Consider the following 20,167-nt stretch of genomic DNA (forward strand, 5'->3'; position numbering starts at 1 on the left):
TTCCCTTCTGTGTGAACTGATTTTTACCTTTTTTTTTTTTTTCATTCTGTGCCTTTAGGGGCTTAAAGGAAGATTTCTAAACACAAGGAAGCATCTTAAAGGGTAACAGAAATGCACATTTACTCATTACTGAAGCTTTACAACACAATTTGTTTCAGGGGAGAGAAGCTCAGAAATATGGCTCCCAATGATGGCCCTTGGGAAGGGCGCTTCCCTTCACGTACTCATGATGGCACCAGAGCCGACTGCTCAGAAGTTGGGTACCTCACAACTACAGCTTTCAGAAAAGTGTCAACATTATTTCATGATGCACGCTTTTGGTAACCCAACTCTTAGTTAACTATCTTAATTGAGTTCTGAACTCCTTCCCAAAAAAAAAAAAAAAAAAAAAGAGTTCACGATGTCATTTCTAAATCATTAGCATTTAGATGAGCAAGTGGAACAAGCATCAGAAGACAGATTTTCCAGTAGTAGATGGAAATGCTTTATGTTCAAAAAGATAAAATTTGAAATACTAAAAAAAATTCCCATTAAGGGAGGCTTTTGTGTTGTATCTGGTATTTCTGTGCAACTGAAACTGTTCTAGAGCTTTCTGTAGGTTATTCTTTTCTAAATCATTAGCATTTAGATGAGCAAGTGGAACAAGCATCAGAAGACAGATTTTCCAGTAGTAGATGGAAATGCTTTATGTTCAAAAAGATAAAATTTGAAATACTAAAAAAAATTCCCATTAAGGGAGGCTTTTGTGTTGTATCTGGTATTTCTGTGCAACTGAAACTGTTCTAGAGCTTTCTGTAGGTTATTCTTTTTCAGCGTTGTCCCCCTCCCTCTTGGTCAATGATTTGTTAATGAGCAGAACTGCTAGCCATTTCAAGGGAAAAGATTTCAAGCCAATGCCGCTCTTTATGAGTAACACTGCCACATTGCTGGCTACGTGTCTCACTTCTTAGCAAAGCCAGTACTGTTAACATGGTGCCATCTAAACAAACAATTATCCTGAACTAACTGCCTCTGCGTGAAGCAGTAAACTGACAGCATGCACACACCACATGCCTGGAGCAAGCCAGAGAAATACCACAAAGCTAGCGGGGTGCAAAATTTGAGGCAATGCTACATACAGCACTACATTTAATATAAACACTCTAATGTGATGGATAACTGCTCTGATGGTAAAGCAGCCACCTACACAGACTCACCTGCAATCCTTTAATTCGGTAACAAGTAGAGACCCCTCATCACTTTTCAAATCGCCTCCATTCATAAACACTTCACTGGCCTTCAACTCTGACACATCTTGTTCATCAGATTCTGTAGAGATCAAGCAATGCACAGTCTCTAAACAACCCTCTGCCTCCCCCTGGACTTCCTGGGCTAAGTCAATGCCATTTAGCTTTCCTGAAAGTGGTGGGGGGAAAGAAAAAGGAAAGAAAAAGAAAAAAACAAGAAAAGAGCTTCAGTAACAGAATTGCTATTCTAAATGAATAAAATACAAATTCCTTTCCTAGCCAACACTTGAGGCACTTGGCTTCAATAATTAATTTCTCTATAGACAAGCTGCCTGTAACAACATGAAATTTGTTTTTCATTTTTAAAAATACACTTGTAAAAAGAAAGCATGCTGCCTGCATTTCACTCTCACATCATTTTTACATTTAATCATTTTGACTGTCTCTCGTGGTACGGAGCAGGCAGTGATCTACTCTCTGTTCAAGCAGAGAGCCTCCCTGGCCTTTCTGGGACTTACGTCCCAGACCATCACAATGCTATTACTTGAGTGACCTTTTCAACTATGCTTAAACATCACTGAGACACTGACTGCCTCTTAGACCTGACTCATCAAGTTTCCTTACCTGGTTGATCAGTCTTCTCGAGACCCAGCTCTTCCTCCTCTTCAATATCCTCTCCCTCCATAGCCTCAGAGGCAGACTTCCCTTCATTCTGCAACTGAATTGCCAGGGCGTTATTCAGAATAACTCACTGTTCTCTAGTGTTTCACAAATGCTTCAATCACGGCTCCCATGCAGGACTGTTCTGTGCCCAGCAGTAAGGCCACACTAGTCCAAAGGCTAACAGACAATCATGCTCTGCTGAGCCAGAGCCTGCGAAGGAACGCATGGGACCCTCTTCCATCTCCTACCTATGAACTATTCCCGAGTTCCTTTCCCCCTCATTCCTCCCAGGTGTGTGCTAAACATTTATTGATTTTCAGCTACCTGAAGACTTGGGTCTTTGAATGTTCAGAGAGGAACAACTACTCCTCATTATAATAATGCCTAATTTATCACAAGCCTTAGGTCACCACATTAACAAAACCACATTCAGTTTACTGTAGCAATACAGTGGCTTCCAAGATTTGCTTTAAGCAAACAGATGTCAGGAATTTAAGTTTCCTGGGGAAAAACAGCCCCAGCGGAATGCATACAGTTAAAAAAAAAATCCATTACTAACTAGGGTTTTTTTTTTTAACCAATCTGCAAGTGATAATGCCAGATCGCATTGTTTCTATATGCCTTGAACAAAAACGCATCCGGGAAGGGCCTATTCTGTCATTATACACATCCAAACAAAAAAGTACCTTGGATTCGTTTTGATCCGATTTTCGTGTTCTTTTCATTATTTCTTCAATTCTCTGTTAAGACAAGAAAAATATTTGCAATGACACACAGAACTTTGTATTTCAGCATTCTGTTTTAAATTTTCATCAATCATAATATATTTTCATATTTCGTAAATTTACTACTTTATTCACCATCTTTAAAGCTCGCAGGCCAGAGGCGGATTTTTTAAAAAACCACACTACTTCTATTTAAATGCATCTGAGATGGTTTGCCTGTTCAGCTTAACACCTCAACCACTATTTTAGGCTGAGCAACCTCTCTGCTTTCAGAACAGTATACCTTTTTTCTTTCAAGTCTTTCCTGCATATTTTGCTGCATAATTCTCTCTCTTTCCAGACGTTGTCTTTCAGCCTCTTCTTGAGCTTTTGCTTCAGCTTCTTCTCTCTGAAAATAAAACAAAAAGAAGAGAGCTTGCAGTGCACAACTCATTCCCAAGAGTCACAAGCAGAGCTTCTGGTTCGACACAGACAGGAACATGAGACAGTCACTATTTAATATTACCACACGCTGCAGCTAAATGCCAATTACCCAGCTACTGACATGAAATATATATTACTATGACATTCAGAAACTGATCTGAGAAGAGAAACGATGTGCATGGCTGTATCATAATTATGCAAATGTTCTGAATGTTGTTGAGCTACTCAGGGTTCAAACTATACTTCAGGATGAAGACTTGTCCAAGAAGGATAATTTATGAAGTAACAAGACAGCAATTAAATGCTAAACATGGCAAGGTTAACTTAAAAATCTTGGCAGTCAGGTATCACCACCAAGATACTTTGTGCTGAACATCTTCTGTTCCTTCTACACTAGAAGATCTTTTCCAGTATGACTGGAAAGAAGACAGAAGCACAGTTAACACTGAATAATTGTTATAAACTTAAACAAGCTTTTCAAGAAACGTTCAGACACACATCAATACTATCCATAAGATACAGCTCTTTAAACAAAAAGAGTTTCATTGTAAAACTGCTTTAATTTTCAAAATTAATCTCATTTAAAGAAAGTCCACTTTCTGCAAAAGAGCTTCCTTCAGTCAGAAGGATGCCTTTGTAAAGGTGCACAGATACCAGCTGTGGAAAACTATTTAGCAACTGGAAAAGCAGACTTGGAAACACTACCAATCTTTCTTTTAAAGGAACCGGAGCAAGCCTGGTGACCTTCCAGACAGACCACCTCCTTATAATCCATAGCAGTAAGCTGGTAAAGTGGGCTCAGTACAAATATTTTACATATGCAAAATAGCAACCCAGATGGCTAAAAAAAAAAGTCCAAAATATCTGCTTCTGCCCCACACTTGAATTCATCATATGCTGGGGGGGTGTGGGAATCACATCAACTAGGGCAAGGGAGGGGCTTCAAAACATTCTCAGTCCATCTCAGACAGGATGAACTCTGCTTTACATCATTCCTGACAGAGATATGTCAAAACTGTTCTGTGAAAGAAAACCAAAGACAACCCCCGTGAAAACACATCAGCAGCTTGTACGAGGAACACGGTTGGAGCCTACAGATAAGCAGACCTGCTGTTGAAGCTCTGCAAGTTTCTCCTGCTCTTCCTGTTCTCGGCGGATCCTCTCCTCTTCAGCTTGTCTTTGCTGTTCTTCATAAGCCAGTCTCTTTTCTTCCTCCTGCTTGCGGAGCTCCTCCTCCCGTCGTGCTTTTTCCTCAGTTGCTCTCTTGGCCATTTCTTCTTCTCTGATTCTAGTGTTTCCAAGATACAGATTACTGACTGGATATTTATTCCTTTAAAAGTGTGCATGCACATGAGACAGACTAGGAAAGCAAGAAGGTTCTAAGTCATCCAATCACAAAATAACTGCGTAAAGATACTTTTTGGTGTGGATTTACAAATGCCACCATCCAGACCAGTCAAAGGAAAAAGCAGAATAACTTGGAAGACACTACCTACAAGTACATGAATGTTCTTTGCTGATTAAGTCAAGGCCAAGGCAGTTGCTGCAATAATGGAGTGTTTCATTGAGAACTGGATTAAGCGACAACTATTTAATAAATGCCACCTGCATCCACAACATGAATGAAGCTTTTAATCACTGTCAAACATAAATTCAGTTGAATTTCTCAGAAGACTGTTTCTTCTATAGTCCGAATTCCAGAGATATACTGGAGGCGTACACTGCCAGATCATGCAGGTGTACACAACAGATCTGATCACATATTTCTGGTAAAACATCTATAGCAGACTATATGCAAATTTATGACAGCTTTATATTCCTGAGTGGAAAACAGATAAAATCTGATGTTCCACCATGGTCACAGAAGCACAGACAGGTGACCCATGATCTGGAATAAAGTTAGTCAGCACAAAGTTAATAACTTATTTTTAACAACTTCTATGAAGTGAACCAAATGCACACTGATTTGCCACTTTGAATTACTTGGCTGCAACATTTCTGATCCAGATTTCGGATCACTAACGTGAGATTTAATGTACCATCAGACCACTGCCTGAGTTCATCAAAGGGAAGTTAAATACAGGCAGGTAGACTATTTCAAGACAAATACCACCAAAACAAATGCAAATAAGTGGTGTAAAAAGCACATTCTAGTTTTGAAATAAAAGCACCACTGGAAGGAAAAAGCAGCAGTGATTTGTGCAGGGACTATGCATTACATATATCCTGAGATATAGATTAACGATAGACACAGCAACCTGTCCCGTCTCAAATGGTGCTAGCGCCTGTTTCTGCTTCAAGAACTGCATTAACATTTACAGGATCTTAAATGAAAGCTTAGGAAACATACACAGCTGCAGTGTCCACTCCAACGACACCCCACCACTGAAAGCATCCCTTCCTTCTCCTGAATCGTTACCTTTCCTCTTCCTGTCTCTGAATTCTTTCTTGGTCTTCACGTTCTCTTTGCTCCCGTGCTAGGCGTCGTTTCTCTGCCAAGATTTTAGCAGCTTCTTCAGCTGTGGTGGTCCCTGCTACTGTTTTGCTACCTGATTCTGCAAAAGTTAAAAGAAACTGCTGTTAAAAAGCCCCAGTAACTTAAAATTAAGAAAGACATTATCACTCTGAGATGAGGTTTTTCTTTTGGTCAGCTGACCCTAGGAAGGTTGGAACAGATGATCCTTGAGGTCCCTTCCAACCTGGTATTCTATGAATCTATGACCCACTATCTTTTTGATCAGTGCTCATCCCTCAGTGAGTACACCCTGTATCTAAAGGCCCACAAGAGACAAAGAGGATTCCTAAAGAGATGCAAAGCCACAATATCTCACCGACAATGAAACAATAACTCATTTCAGCTACACTAGTCCAGCCATATTCCAGATGATACATTTAAAGATATTCTCCAGTTACCGTAGTACTTAAAAACATGTTTCTGAAAAGACATGTTTATTCTATAACACAAACACTTAAAAGAAAACAAAAAAAGAAATACTACTTTAGGGAATACACTTAACTTCCTTCTAATAAAATGGAACACACATGACCCTGAAGAGGAAATATTAAATTTTTTTGATTTCTTGTTTCATAACATTAACATTAACATTCATGCCTTTATATTTATAGAGTATCTTAGGGTGCAAATAATCACCATTTTATCTACCCCCGAAGGCACATACTAATGACTTCAGTAACACCGTATTTCTACACATTTTAGCAACAAATCAATTTCCAATTTACATGGAGATCAAACCAGCTCCAATCACCAGGTTAGTAGATCTTAGTACAGGCCTGCAGTTTATGTTTCTTCATGTCTGAACATCAGAGATACTGTTATAAATAACATTAAGAAAAAAACCCCAACCAACCCCTTGCCATCCGGTTGCTCTCAATATATATTGAAAGAACTCTGATTTTATCAGTTATTTCTACTCTCTAGAAATATTACTATTTGAATGTGACTTAAGAACTCATCACCTGAATATTCAGGGAATCAGCTCTTGGTGTCAGTAGAGCAATAGCATCATAATGTTGGTGAGGACTTGCCTTTCTTCTTTTTAATATTTCACAGATAAGCACATATATGTTTCCTTAACATTTATAAACCCTTCAAGTCAAGGTAATTTTAATGAACAATGACATCAGGGTTTGGTAAGTTATTTTGCTTCTGACCTAAAGACCTTTAATACCTGAAAAGCTGCTTAAACCCCATGGACGCGTAATCACTACCTGCAGCTGTAGGGCATAATCACACAGACTAAACCCTCAGCAGCTGAATCATGGCACTGTTTTGCACATAAAAATCGTTGTTGCAGTCCTAGGAAAAGCATTCCAGCACTGATGGAGTGCAGTCACAGAGTTTTCTAATACTTAGATTTATCCGATGCTGAAAAAGAAGCAGCTCCCCAGGACACACGTTGCTTCTGATTTGAGAAAAAATGCAGTCACATGGGTACAAACAAGAATCAGCCACGACAGTTCCAAATTTGAACTCAGTCTAAAGGGGTCCTCCTCCTCCTCCCTGAGCAGGAAACACCACTCCTTTACAGTTGTAAGAACAACTAACAGGACCTTCCTACTCAAGACCTGCATGTGCTTTTCTTCCTATACTCTGCAAATTTCTTTTTTATTTAAAGAAAAGGAGGCAGGTTTCATTTAGTGTTGTCAGTGTACAACTATGAAGAACCCAAAATGCCTCTCTACTCCTCTGGTTCTATCAAAACTGGTTGACATTTAACATCAGGTTTAACCTATTTCCCCCCCTCAAAACTGAACCTAAATACGACAACTTGATCCTCAGTAAGAAGCCTAAAAGTTTTAGGCTTTTAGATTACAGGGTTATAGCATGACAATGATAGCTTGAAATATGATTAATGTCTGGTGCTGAAAATGATAGAAGAAAATTAGTCACAACGATCCAGAACACCGCAGATATGGAAAGAACAGGAGGCATAAAAACAAAAGAAAGGGTAGGAGACCTCACATCTATGGGGGACCTTCCCATTGCATTTTCACTTTTGAAGCTTTATTGATGCTTTCCATATGGTTACTTCAATAGCGCTTCCATCTCCATGCACCCCCTGCATAGTCTGTTTCCATAAGGCAGGACATGGGACTTCCCAACATGACTGCTAAGATGCCTTAAGAAGATTCTTCCCGAGTTTTATACTCAGCTCCATTTTCCTTGTACTCCCACTGTCATTCCTGATAAGAACTGTCTTTTTCTCAAAGGACCTTTTTGAGATGGAAGGGAAGAGGAATCAGGCAAGAGAAATGTCTCGGAACAATTGTAAAATGTACTATTAGTTGGATGGAGGGAAGATTCCAACACATTTCAAGCCAAGTCATTTATTCACAATTAATCTAGGAATCATATTCCAAAGCTTTCACTACCCAGATACAAAAAAGTGAGGCTCCATGATAGCTTATTACCTATCACCACGCATAAGGTGAGAGCTCATGAAGGAGCACTTCTTATGTTTTAAGTGGAAACAAGCCTTTTAACTCTCAGAGAAGCTGCGAAAGGCTGCTGCCAGAAATGACAACTGCTCCAAGTCACTGAAAAATAAGAAGTGTTTTACTGCAGAACAGTATATTTTAGTAGGAAGACACAAAAATGAAGACAAAAACTTGATTGCTGTTTGTCAGCAACAGGCAATCAAGTTTACTTTGAAGGAGAAGAGATGGTATGAAGATATAAGCGCACAAAGCTGAAATCAGGTTGAACCTACAAGACCTAAAGACCGATTTGCCACATGCCATTCGCGAGGGCACTCCGACTTCAGAAGCTGTCTGGAATACAGTGTAGCACCAATCCACAGGGTGAACTGCCTACACAGGCATGTAAAATGAAAACTGCCTTGAAAATTGAAAGCAACTTTTTCTGTTTAAGAACAAGGATTTTGCCTCATTTAGCAATATCACAGTGTACCAAAACATTCAAAGAGATAAATGAAATCATCCCTGTGTTGAAGAACATGCCCACTATTTCCTTATCTTCTGTGTGTCAAAGAAAAAGAGCCTCACCCAGGCCCAGTATGAATCGCTAACAAAGATGACTAGATATAAGGAACAAATTCTTTACAATGAGGGTGGTGAAACACTGGAACGGGTTGCCCAGAGGTGTAGTGGAGGCCCCATCCCCGGAAACATTCAAGACCAGGTTGGACGGGGCTCTGAGCAACCTGATCTAGTTAGTGGTGTCCCTGCTCACTGCAGGGGGGTTGGACCTCTAGGGGTCCCTTCCAACCCAAAACATTCTATGATTCTGTGACTAGCTTGGAGATTAGCAATAAAATAAAATGGAAACAGATAAACTGGGTTGGTAGAGTTCCAGAAGTCAGTGTAGAGAGGCGACAGGTCGGGCATCCAAGGGACAAGGACAGATGTTCTTGTTCCAGAACAACTGGAAGATACAGAAATAGGACACATCGTTATGGAGGTTTCAACCAGCCCATGACATTGATCACAACTGATTATGCCCCCTCCAAGGCATGCAAGACATTTATCACAGGAACATAGCACATCAAGGGATGGACACTCTGACTGCAAAGATAAACGATGTGACGCTGAAGATGGATGTGCAGCTTCATACAAACATCCACATTTGACTGTGACATCCAGGCTTCCTTCTTGAGGAACACATGCTCAAAGAACTGTACCATAATGAGTTCTTCAGCTGACTAACACTATTTCACATCCAACATTGAGCAGTGTCAGGGAAGAGCCTCAGAAATAAGAGACAACCGCAGCAGCTGAAGAATGCACAACAGGAACCATACATGCAGTAACGTGCAGCAAGCCTATGTTCCCACCTACCTTGTGTCTGAAGGATTTTCACCCCCAGTACTGTCCACTGGCCATAGCTCAAATTCCAGAGATCCCTCCTTTTCCCATTAAGCCTCCCCTAACTCCTTCTCCACAGAGAAGTGCCTGCCAGACCTCATCAGAAGGCTCTCCCAGATTCTGTTCTGCAGATGGCATTCTTCCGGTAAGAGGGACAGAGATTGTGTCTACTTGTCATGATGAAGAAGACTAGGAGACTAATTGCTTATCCAGTATATGGCTCTCCTTAAGCCACCATGATAATTTCCCAGTGCAACCTGTGAACTGACCACTTTTTCCCGAGGGAGCAATGATTATACATTCACTGGAATTGAGACCGAGGCAGCCTTCTAGCTCTGTGAAAACTGGCTCTCAGCCTTTGATGCACCACTAGCTAATTTCTTCCTCCACGCAGGTCTCTACAGAAGCAATTTTAAGAACTACCAACTGGACTGAAAGACCTTTGCATAGTTTAACTTCTGACTTTGCAAACCTAAGCTAGTAGATCCCTCAGCTAGTGCAGCTGAAGTCCAAAAGGCAAACAGGATTTCTCCTTTTCTTAAAATTATAGTACAAGCAGTAACATTGAAAGCTCCCGACTTAAATCTCCAAGTCAAATAAACTGACTACTGCACTAAAATCCACACCCAAAAGTCATACCACGTAAAATTACTGTATAAATAACCAGCAATTAACAGCTTCTGCTGTAAAGCATCCTACTGCCTCACGAATGAATCATTTCACCAGTCCTAGCACACTCTGGAAATGTCTTGAATAAGAGTGTGTCAGTCACTGAGAACACTCACCTTCTTTGGTCTTTGTGCTAGCTGCTACCGCATCCCTGTCCAAGACTGGTGAGGCACCTTGCTCTTGTCCTGTTCCTTCTGTGCTCTTATCCTTTGGTTTGCTCTCTGCTTCAGTTTTCTTTTTGGTAATGTTTATAACACCTGGCGTGAGAGGTGGACGTTGGATGGGTGCTGGTTTAGAGACTGGAGTAGGAGATGGTGGCCTTTGTTTTGACATGCTAGGCGAAGGTGGGCGAGTCTTCTGTCTGTTGAAATAAAGAATATTTTTCAGGGCTAACACTGAAAACCTCAAACATGCAACTGAAGACAGCAATCTACTTTGGTTAGTTTACATTATGTTCCTCACTTACAGATCTCCTAGCCCAGACCTCCATTTACTCCACATGAAGGATGAACCCTGTGATTCCAATCCAAGAAACTTCCTACACTACTACAGGCAGATGAGCTTACTCAGAAGCTTGCATGCTTCCTGTGGGTTTTAGTGCACAGACTGTAGAGAAAACCAGGGTGTATTTTGTCTGCACAAAAGAGACAAAGGTTCAAGTAAGAGCTGCATCCCTACTGTGGAAAGGAGAAATCAGACCAAAAATTAAGTCCTTATGTGTATAAACATGGCATAGCGTAGGTCATCCAAAGCCTAACAGCACAGCTGTCTTGAGACAGGAAGCATCCTTTGTTTTGTTCTGAATAAAAGAAAATATTTAACCTGGATGCGTACCTAACTGTAGAAGGTGATGGAGGACGCTTCACCAAATTAGCAGGAGAGGGGGATCTTCTGCGAGCAGACACAGATGGCGAGGGAGGGCGTCTTAAACCAGAACCCGAGGACGGTTTTTCTGTCTCTGATTTCTAAGAAGATACATAAAACCAAAATAATGCTCACTCTCTAGAATACATTACAGACAGAGGAGCTGCTAGCCCAGCAAACATACACCTTCTCAACAAGACGTACTTTACATTTCCTCTATGTTCCAAAACACAGAGCCAGTCAATATGCCACCTAAATTAGACTTTGGGAACCATAAGCAGTAAACAATATGCCTTTAAGATACCAGAGAGATCAAGGACCATAAAATCCCTATTTGATTGCAATACTGTGTTTTTTTTAAGCAAACGCTATTGAACATTTCAATAAGCAAGCAAACTGTTCAAACAGTATCCCACTCTGAGCTGTTCCAACCCCCCCTCCCCGATTAATAAAAACCTAATTCCTGTGGATTTTCAACAAACCTGGGTTGCATCTGGTGAACTTGCATCAGATGAAGATACAGAGGACTTCAATCTGTCGATGCTACGACTGCGCACGGGCACTTTAGGAGCTGGGACTGGGGAATTGATGGAACTGGCTGAAGCTGAACGAGGACAGAGGTGAGATTCTATAAAAGTTAGGAATTTGACAAGACAAAACGAGAACCAAGTGCACAGCATAAGAACAGGAGAAAAGGAAGAGGGAGAAAGAGAGAAAGAAAGATTGTGTGTGTTAGAAACCGTACAGAGAAACACCACAGGCAGTGCACATTGCAATGGGTCACGGACACAGACACCGCCACCACACGATTAGTACTTTGGAAGCAACAGCACCAAGAATAAAACCATTCTGAAAGCAGCAGTCTGGAGTAGACAAAAATAAAATGCTTTTCCAAACAATGCCTAAATTTGCAATACACCAGTGTTACTTTAATTTTAGTCAAGCTGCATCTAATCACAATTACTTTGTTTTTAATGGCTTAGCATCTTTCTTTACAAGTTCTTCATGACAGGTTCCAATTTTAAGCATGTTTCCCCCATACTCAAGGGGGAATTCTTACTTCTTCTCAAAGACTATCTATAAAGCAGCATTACATTAGGAAGCTGAGCATTACTTCACAAACTTTTCTTGTGAAATAAGCATTTGCACATTATGTCATCCTACTTTCCCTCTCTGACCTCTTTATTACTACATGTGTGCCTTTTATCCACATTAACAAATCAAAATAGGTGGTGCAAAAGAAACCTATCAAGAGAAAAAGGTCAACTGTTGAACTAAAATACCTTTCCTACCTGAAGCGTCAATCTCTTCACAAGTAAGATATTAAAAGAAATTGGATAATTACTTTTTTCACTAACATAATCATAGATGGATAAGCATACACAGATGTAAAAATCAACTTCTGAAACCAGATATTGGATTTTTATATAGTCTGAATAAATTATGACAGATGCCAGCACTTAATTTTGTAACTTTATGGAAAACACATTTTATTTTTATATCTACAGCATTTGTGCAAGGAGAACTGCATTCTGTTTGTGCATAGTTTGTGCTAAAGCACAGGTACGTTTCTATTGAAATAAAGAAAGTACCTCTATGTAAGCTGATAAAACTTTAACAGTTATCTTTATTCAGCAGTACTGAATAAGTCACATGCTGTCAGTAACAGTGAAAAAGATGGTATTTCCCCACATGACATGAACTGAAATATTCATGGTAAAATAGAAGTGGCACATAGGTGGGTGTGCAAAAATATGACCATTGACTACAAACCAAAAAAGTAAAAAGTGATTATTACACAAGGGGAGCAGTGTAGAAATGTCACCATTACCAACAAGGACCAAGTTAAGTGACATAAGATAAAAAATAAAGATGGAATAACATACTTAAGAGGAATCAAGCAAAACCATGAATGCAAGTTGTAAGGTAAGAGAGGAGAAAGGACTCCACATTGGTTCCAGATATGCATTTACTGAGGCATTATTACACCCAATAACAATTATAAGACATGTGGGATGCAGCTAGGACTTGCCCACGATGCAGAGATTCCTGCACTGGTACTAAGTTGAGCCACAGTGTAGGCTTATCAGCTCAGTCTGGACCAATATAAAATTGCTTGAGCCAGCCAGGGTTTCTCTACAATATCTTCTCCTTCTAGTATGCCTCTGCGTCTACAATCAGCCTGAGTGAAGCCACCTCAGGGCTCCCTGTATTTATGTTAAGACAACCCCTTTGTCATGTTCCTACAAGAGTTTCTCCCCCTAAAGAAATTTAGGCTTTGCACTTATTCCTTCCAGCCTCCTTTGAAATTGTATGTTTGTTTGGGTTTTTTCCCCTTTCATTTCCTAGCACTGTTCTCTGACCAGTTATATCTCAGGTTCATTTGAGGGTACACCCAAATGCAGATCTGTCAGTTAAAAAAAAAAAAACAAAACGCAAACAAAACCCAAAATGAACACCAGCATCTGGTTCTCTGCAGAGGAAGTAAACTGGCACTGGAGTTTAAAAGCCAGTATTATTCTATGGTTTTGTAAAGTAAACATGCAACACAGCATATGAATTGGTTATTACTGACCAAAGAAAATACTGAATAAGTAAATATTATACATAACCATATATTAACTGTCTGATTCATACTGAAGTGTAGCACAGTTAGTGACTGTCATGTAAGTTCTTGCTTGAAGAGCAACTGCATAAAACTTTCAGGCTTTGCTGCCCTCCTGTTACCTGAGGGATCTTGTCCATCAGCCGATAATGTAGCAGCACTTTTACTCCTAGCTAAGGAGGCCTGTGTGGGGGCGAGGAGGCGACTGATTACGCTACTGTCCAGAGGACTGAGCTGGGAGCGACGAGCTAAATGATAGGAACAAATCAAAAAGGATCCAACATGAAATCATATAATGGAAAAGACAAGCAGTACAAAGCAAAAGATGACTGTGAGCATTGTTGCAAATCATAACAGTTTTGGAAGAAAAATACTGAAGTCATGGAGAGGGAAATCCAAACTAAAAAGCACAGAAGGGTTAGACACCGCAATCTCTTAACGTTGCACTTCCTTGTCCTTGGCTTGCTTAATACTAATCATTTTGATGTACAAAGACTGGCATGCACATCACAGAGATGAATGCTGAAGTCAGTCAAACTGTGAAAAGTTTCTGACCCAGCTCTTCAGAGCTATATTCTCCAGACTGCAGGAAAGGCTGTTCTGCCATAATAAACAGAAGACATGCAAGTCGAAGCGAACAGTTATCATCAGGCATCACTTGCACACACAAATTCACATGGACAGCACCCATCATCCTCCCATACAGGAAAGATTCTGAAGCAGAATATAATTTCCACTGTTGGCAATAGCTGCTGGAAAGGAAAGTTTCAGAACTGTTAACTCAAGGGGAAAAACGTGTTAGAAAAGTTGCTAGTCTCCAGCTTGAGGAAAAGTTCCTAGAAAAGAGGTTATTTGTAACCTAGTGGGGAATACACAGACCAAGAGAGACTGAAGTGAGAACAGGTTTCTTCCTCCGTTTGCATGCACAAAGTTTAGGCCAGCAGCAGGAACAGAGAAGTTGCTTTTAAACTGAATAATGAAAGAGAGCTTAAAAGCAAAAAGATTTAACTAAGAAGTGAAGGTATCAGTGACATTGTTACTATATCTTACATTTAAACCTACCAGCTTTCAAAAATGTCTCTCCTGCAGAGAGACATTTTGCTGTCTACTTACAGTGCCATTTAACAAAGTCAAAATCCTTCTTACAGGATTTCTTTTTCGTCCAAAGTGAGAAATTTAACCATTACCATTTACAATTTTATCTTTACCACTGGATAACTAAAAACCCATTAAAAAGTCCTAAAAATTTAAGAACCAAGGAAACTATTGAAAGTAAGCCTACCCAAACTTTACTATGAATGGCTTTAAAAAGAAATATTCAGCTTTATGAAACAACCACCTGGTTTTTCTTCCTTTTTCACTTTTTCTAGTTCTGGAGAGGATTGGGGTTTACTAGTCATTCTATTCAAAGATGTGCTCCTCTTCTTTTCTGTTCCTCCTAGAGACCAAGCGTAAGGAAGATTATTTTTAACAAGATACTTGCATGTATGATTTTCTAAACTGCCATTCCCATGCTTTGCTTTTGCCAATTGGCTAAAACCACTGATCTATCATTATGAAGCACTATTTTCTCATGAGCTAAATGGTTTGGCTACCATTTGTCTACTCTCCCCCCACCCTTCCCCTTTTCAGAGGAATAAGGCCAGTTTGTAGACACAGTTACCCAATATCTGGCACTGCAATGTGCGTAATGGTATTTATGCCACAGTACATAGGCTACATGCGCAGCAGTGAATGCCTGAGTAAAAACATCTATGATTAATCTGGGACATGGTTTAAAGTCAACTTCAAATACCCCATTTACTGCCTCCCAATTCTTAAAACAAACTGGTTTCTAGCACCTTTCTGTTCCACCTGCGAACCTTTGAGTGCTGACTGCTGAGAATGTAGAGGAACTTTGTTATTCAGTCTGTTTAATGAGGCACTTCTCTTTGTGGTACCTGGAAGTGAAAGCGCATGGATTAATTTTGTTGAAAAGCCTGAAAGTCCCCTCCAACACCTGCCCCACTTCCCTAAGATGCAGAAGAATAATTAAGTTACTTTATAGTATGAATCCTTCAGAAGCAGGAAAACTGGATCAGGGAAGAATTGCTCTACATAATGCATGATTTCTTATATTCCTGTATGTTACTGATCATCGCAGCAGAATGTGAGTCTCAACAGACCTCTTGTTTGACCTACGAAGGCCATCCTTTTAAGCCTTTTTAAATAAATAATTGGCAAAGGCCATTGCTCCCATTCTGTATCAGTAAGAACAAGATCAGAATCTGCTCAACCACAATTAACAAAGAACACAGCTGATTAAATACTCCACTGATCCAGGGACAAGCATCTTCCTCTCAACTCTGCATTTTGCTCCTCCACCTTCCCAAGCACACACACACGGCAGAAGCAAACTGGTTAATTCTGTGGCTGTGCTTTCTGTCATTTGAATTTAGCCATCATTTACCAAACAGCTGTTTCTTCTTGAATGCCAGATCAAGAGCACAGAATGGCTCTAAACCAGTCAGTCAGTCGACCTCTATATCATTGGAGTCCCATTCAAATTTCTTGTATTTCAGGCCACCTGAGAATTTTTCCTCCAAAGTGAACAAGGATTCACAAAGGATTTCAAGGTAGGACAGCAAGTTTGAAAGCAATCCCAATTAGTTGATAATTAGTGACTTCCATTGTTAGTGGCTTAATTTGTACTTTTACAGCCCTGTTTCTGACTCATACCCAGAGCTGAACCCTGCAGACACGTTATATATAAATATCATTTTAAATCACAAGCAGTCTCCAATGACTCAGAGCCCCTGCAGATATGCCAGTTCGGATATATTCACTGATTCCCCTACCAGGCATACAGTGTATGAGTACAAGTCTTTCTGCTGCATCACCTTCCAACATGAACCAGCAAAATCACTGTTAGCTGTGTCCATGTTAGGGATTCTTCCAGCACAGCTCATTTGATCAAAGGCTGCAGACTGACAGAACACTGCAGCGTAGACCTAGTTGAACTTGTTTTCGTATTAAACAGCTCTTAGCTTATTTAATGCTTTTCGTCATTTTAGGGAAAAAATACAACATTTGGCATACAGGCAGGCTCCTATGAAACACTGGGAGGATTCCCTGCAAGGAAATCACAGGCCAAACAAGCTGGTATTTGCTCATGCAAATTATTTTTACTTTTCTGAACAAGTAGGTTAGGACAGTTCCTTGTGTTTTGTAATTTATTTTTTTTTTATTTGGAGATGGCAGATTGCCATGATTTACAGAATGGCCTTGATGTAACATTCTGTAAGGTCGGCTTCACATTTCTCGATCAGTAGCTTACATGGATAGGGATGGGGCAGAGAGGAGACTCGCACATACAGCTTTACCAGAGAGTGGGAAAACCAGAGATCTATCCCATCCCCTGCACCCCTGTTAAGACTAGTTGGGTGGTGCACATTTTAAACATGACACGCTGCAGACAGGAGCTTCATCCACCCCAAAGTTGCAATTCAAAATAAGACTAGAAGCCACAGAAATTGGTAGACAATCTCCAGAGTGCACTCTCAGAAACCTTTAAAAAATAAAATAAAAAATGGCTTCCAGGCCGTTTCTATTTCTTGATATTCATTGGCACAGTAACCCAGAATGCTTGCAAGCGGTGGTGTGCACTAATAGCTTAAGAAATGCATAATTTGAGTATCAGTATCAAGATTACACTAATTTATTGGGCTAGGAAATGGTGTCAGTGCTGCACACTATGGCTATAATCATGCTAGAACTCCAGGACAAAACAAAACAATCCCCTCCCACCCAAAAAACTCCCACAGGTGTCGGAGTTTTTCATGCATCCTTCTCAATTTGGTTAAAGCAGCATTGTAATATTAAAAAGAAAGTGTGTGTCTCTAGAGTACAGGACTGGCACAACAAAAAGATGTCAAAACTAAGTTGATTTTTTCCTTCCCACAGGCAATCAAATGACTGTCTAACAGAACAAGGCAAACTTTATTTTTGTACTATTTCTATTTTGCTGAAATTTTAGGGTGTGATTTAAGGCATGCAAACCCCTAAAGATAATGTGAAATGATCTGTGAATCAACCACTCACCAAGATTTGACTTTAGTAAAACAATTACAGAAGTAAAAAATAAAAAACCAGCAATCTTTACCGTTACTCTTCTCCTCTAACAGAGATCACATCAACTGGGTCAAAGCCCTGAACAGTCAAGCTGGATCAACAAATTGCATGAAATGCATTTGAGACCAAAATATGAAGTGAGTTACAGAGCAAGGGAGGAAGAGGAGTATCGTTCCACCTCTTGCCTCCTCCCCAAATAACAGTTAAGCAGTACACCTGCGACAGGCAGACACACAAACACTTACTTCGATCAGAAGCATTTAAAAGCGCTGCAGATGATGACAACCGTTTATTCATGACAGTGTCTGTCTGTTTGAGGTTTGCTGTGGAGGTGGACCGCTTGCTGGCTGTGTAAAGAAGCGCTTACTTTAGAATTCAGCTTCATACCTGAGGAAGAACCTTTCACACACTGCTGTGAGCTAACTTTGGAAGTATTACATCCTGAAAGCTATTTCCAGTTTTGTTTAATGAGGAACAGAGACTTTATTTTTCCCCCTACTTTGAACAGAGTTGATACAATTAGCACCAGTTGTAACCTGCACAGAAAAGGCATTTCGTTTTAGTGGAGCAATGCCAAGATTTTAGGCATATGTATGCCAACAGGTGATTTTTACACCCCACGCTCCTAACACGTAAAGACAAAAGCTACTGAGGTTGTGTCTTGTTAACAGATTGGCAAGACAGAGAAAGTAACAAGAAAACCTGAATAACAATAATTTCTTCACATAGGTATGTCAAAACAGTCTTTCAATCACTAGGTAACAAAACCAAAACAAACGCTTTTGGAGGGATAAAAGCAAGTCCTGAGGAAAGACAAGAAAGCATTCCTATTTCTGATTACTTCCCAAGGGTCGCTCTGACTATTTTAGAAATTTCTAATATTTTTCAAAAAGCTAGTCCTTAAGGTCATGTTTCCTATCAATTTTGCAACACTTCTGACAAAAAATTGCCATAAGGGGCATTATTTTTTTTTGTATGTGTACACACACACACATATACATATATATATACAGATAAAAATCATATCACATGTGGCAAAATTTCAAGTTTTCTATAAGCCAGATAAATACCCGCTTTTTAATTTCAAATAATGTACTTTCAGGATGAACATTACTCCAGAGTGTGAAAGCCTTGGAAAAAGCATGTACCTGTTGCTATGGAAACTCAGTAAGCAAAAACCAGTAATGCACACAAAGTAATGCAGACTAGCATAACACAAGAAATTCTATACATCAAACACAAGTAATCAATTTTGCTGGCATATTGGACAGCAAAGACGATTAATGTGAACTCATTAGTATGTAAGTACCAAAGGGAAAAGCAGCTCTACTCACCACAGAGGCAGCATCTTTTCCCTTTGGCCAGCATGCTATAGCAGCTCCTTACAGCGCGAGCCGGGACATAAGGATTCCTACGGACAGCCCTGCCTCTGCATCGTACTTTTGACACATGTACCCAACCCAGGCTTCCTCAGCTGGGGGCCTCCCACAAATCCATGTCAAGTGAAAACCAGATTCTGGAGCTGAAGCTACAAAAGTGGCAAGCTCTTGTCACAGGGAGCAAGAAGAAAATCCCCACGCGGTAAGAGAGAGAAAGGGAGATGTACTAAATCCAGTTAAAAAATTAAGATTTGAGCTTAGTGGATACTTCACCAACATAACAAAAAAAAAAAAAAAAAAAAAAAAAAAAAAAAAAAAAGCAGACACTTTTTGAATTAAGCCAGAGTACTGGGATAACTCAAACAGCCTTGAGAGGTTTTAGATATGAAAATTGGGAAACTCCTAATTTATGTATTTGGCTGTTTTCAAAGGAAAAGACTACCCTCTAGCGTCTGCTCTTAAAAAGAAAGCCTGACTCCCGCCAGAGCTCAAGCATGCGAGTTAAAGGCCCCCAAACATTGTGGAGATGCTTCATACAAATTTCTCTTCTTTCAAATTAGCACTTGCATGAAATCTGAAATTTGGTCCATCACCCTCTAAGACCCAGAAACTTAAATCTTGCCTTGAGGAAAACTACACTGAGCAAAGTAATTATTTTCCAGCAAGTTTACAAGTTCTGGAGATGGGCTGTGCTGTTTAGTAAAGAGACAAGGGATGAAACTTCTACTAGAAGATTCAAAAGAAAAAACAACAGTCTACATATGACTGTTCAAACAAAAAACAAGTATCAGGTTCTATTTTACAGGGGAACAGAGAGCAGTGGTGAGGGCATGAGCTAATAACCCATTTGATACCTTGACTGAAAAAAATCTTATTGATAAAAGGTATCAATACAGATATTTGAGTTTTCTTTTTCCAGAAAATTTTAAGATCTTAAGAAGCCAGTGCTTTTTTGATCAATACATTTGCAAATAAATGATCAGATGGCCTCAAATTTTCCCTACCTCAATCACAAGATAGCTTCTGCAAACCTGAAATCTTTGGACAATTCACTAGGAAAAAAATATGTAGAAGACAGACTTGATATTCTCAAGTAAGGCAGTTTGGTTACATTTACATAGGTAAATTACTCTTTTGTATTTCTGGGGGAAAGTTAAG

General features: G+C 39.8%; 1 protein-coding gene across 1 annotated transcript in view; it reads right to left on the reverse strand.

The window, feature by feature from the left end:
* The window catches only part of MAP7D3 (MAP7 domain containing 3), a 39,970-nt gene that overhangs the window by 4,492 nt on the left and 15,311 nt on the right, over positions 1-20,167 (reverse strand). Inside the window, exons 7-19 of the mRNA XM_009642839.2 lie at positions 17,876-17,977; positions 15,362-15,460; positions 14,860-14,958; positions 13,643-13,768; positions 11,398-11,543; positions 10,886-11,016; positions 10,168-10,412; positions 5,457-5,592; positions 4,145-4,325; positions 2,898-3,002; positions 2,576-2,629; positions 1,851-1,944; positions 1,197-1,395 (exon numbers count right to left, since the gene is read on the reverse strand). Coding sequence (XP_009641134.1) covers positions 1,197-1,395; positions 1,851-1,944; positions 2,576-2,629; positions 2,898-3,002; positions 4,145-4,325; positions 5,457-5,592; positions 10,168-10,412; positions 10,886-11,016; positions 11,398-11,543; positions 13,643-13,768; positions 14,860-14,958; positions 15,362-15,460; positions 17,876-17,977 — 1,717 coding nt within the window. The remainder of the gene's footprint in view (positions 1-1,196; positions 1,396-1,850; positions 1,945-2,575; positions 2,630-2,897; positions 3,003-4,144; positions 4,326-5,456; positions 5,593-10,167; positions 10,413-10,885; positions 11,017-11,397; positions 11,544-13,642; positions 13,769-14,859; positions 14,959-15,361; positions 15,461-17,875; positions 17,978-20,167) is intronic.

This window comes from Egretta garzetta, unplaced genomic scaffold (genome assembly GCF_000687185.1).
Source record: "Egretta garzetta isolate BGI_Z169 unplaced genomic scaffold, ASM68718v1 scaffold220, whole genome shotgun sequence".
Classification (NCBI taxonomy): Eukaryota; Metazoa; Chordata; class Aves; order Pelecaniformes; family Ardeidae; genus Egretta; species Egretta garzetta.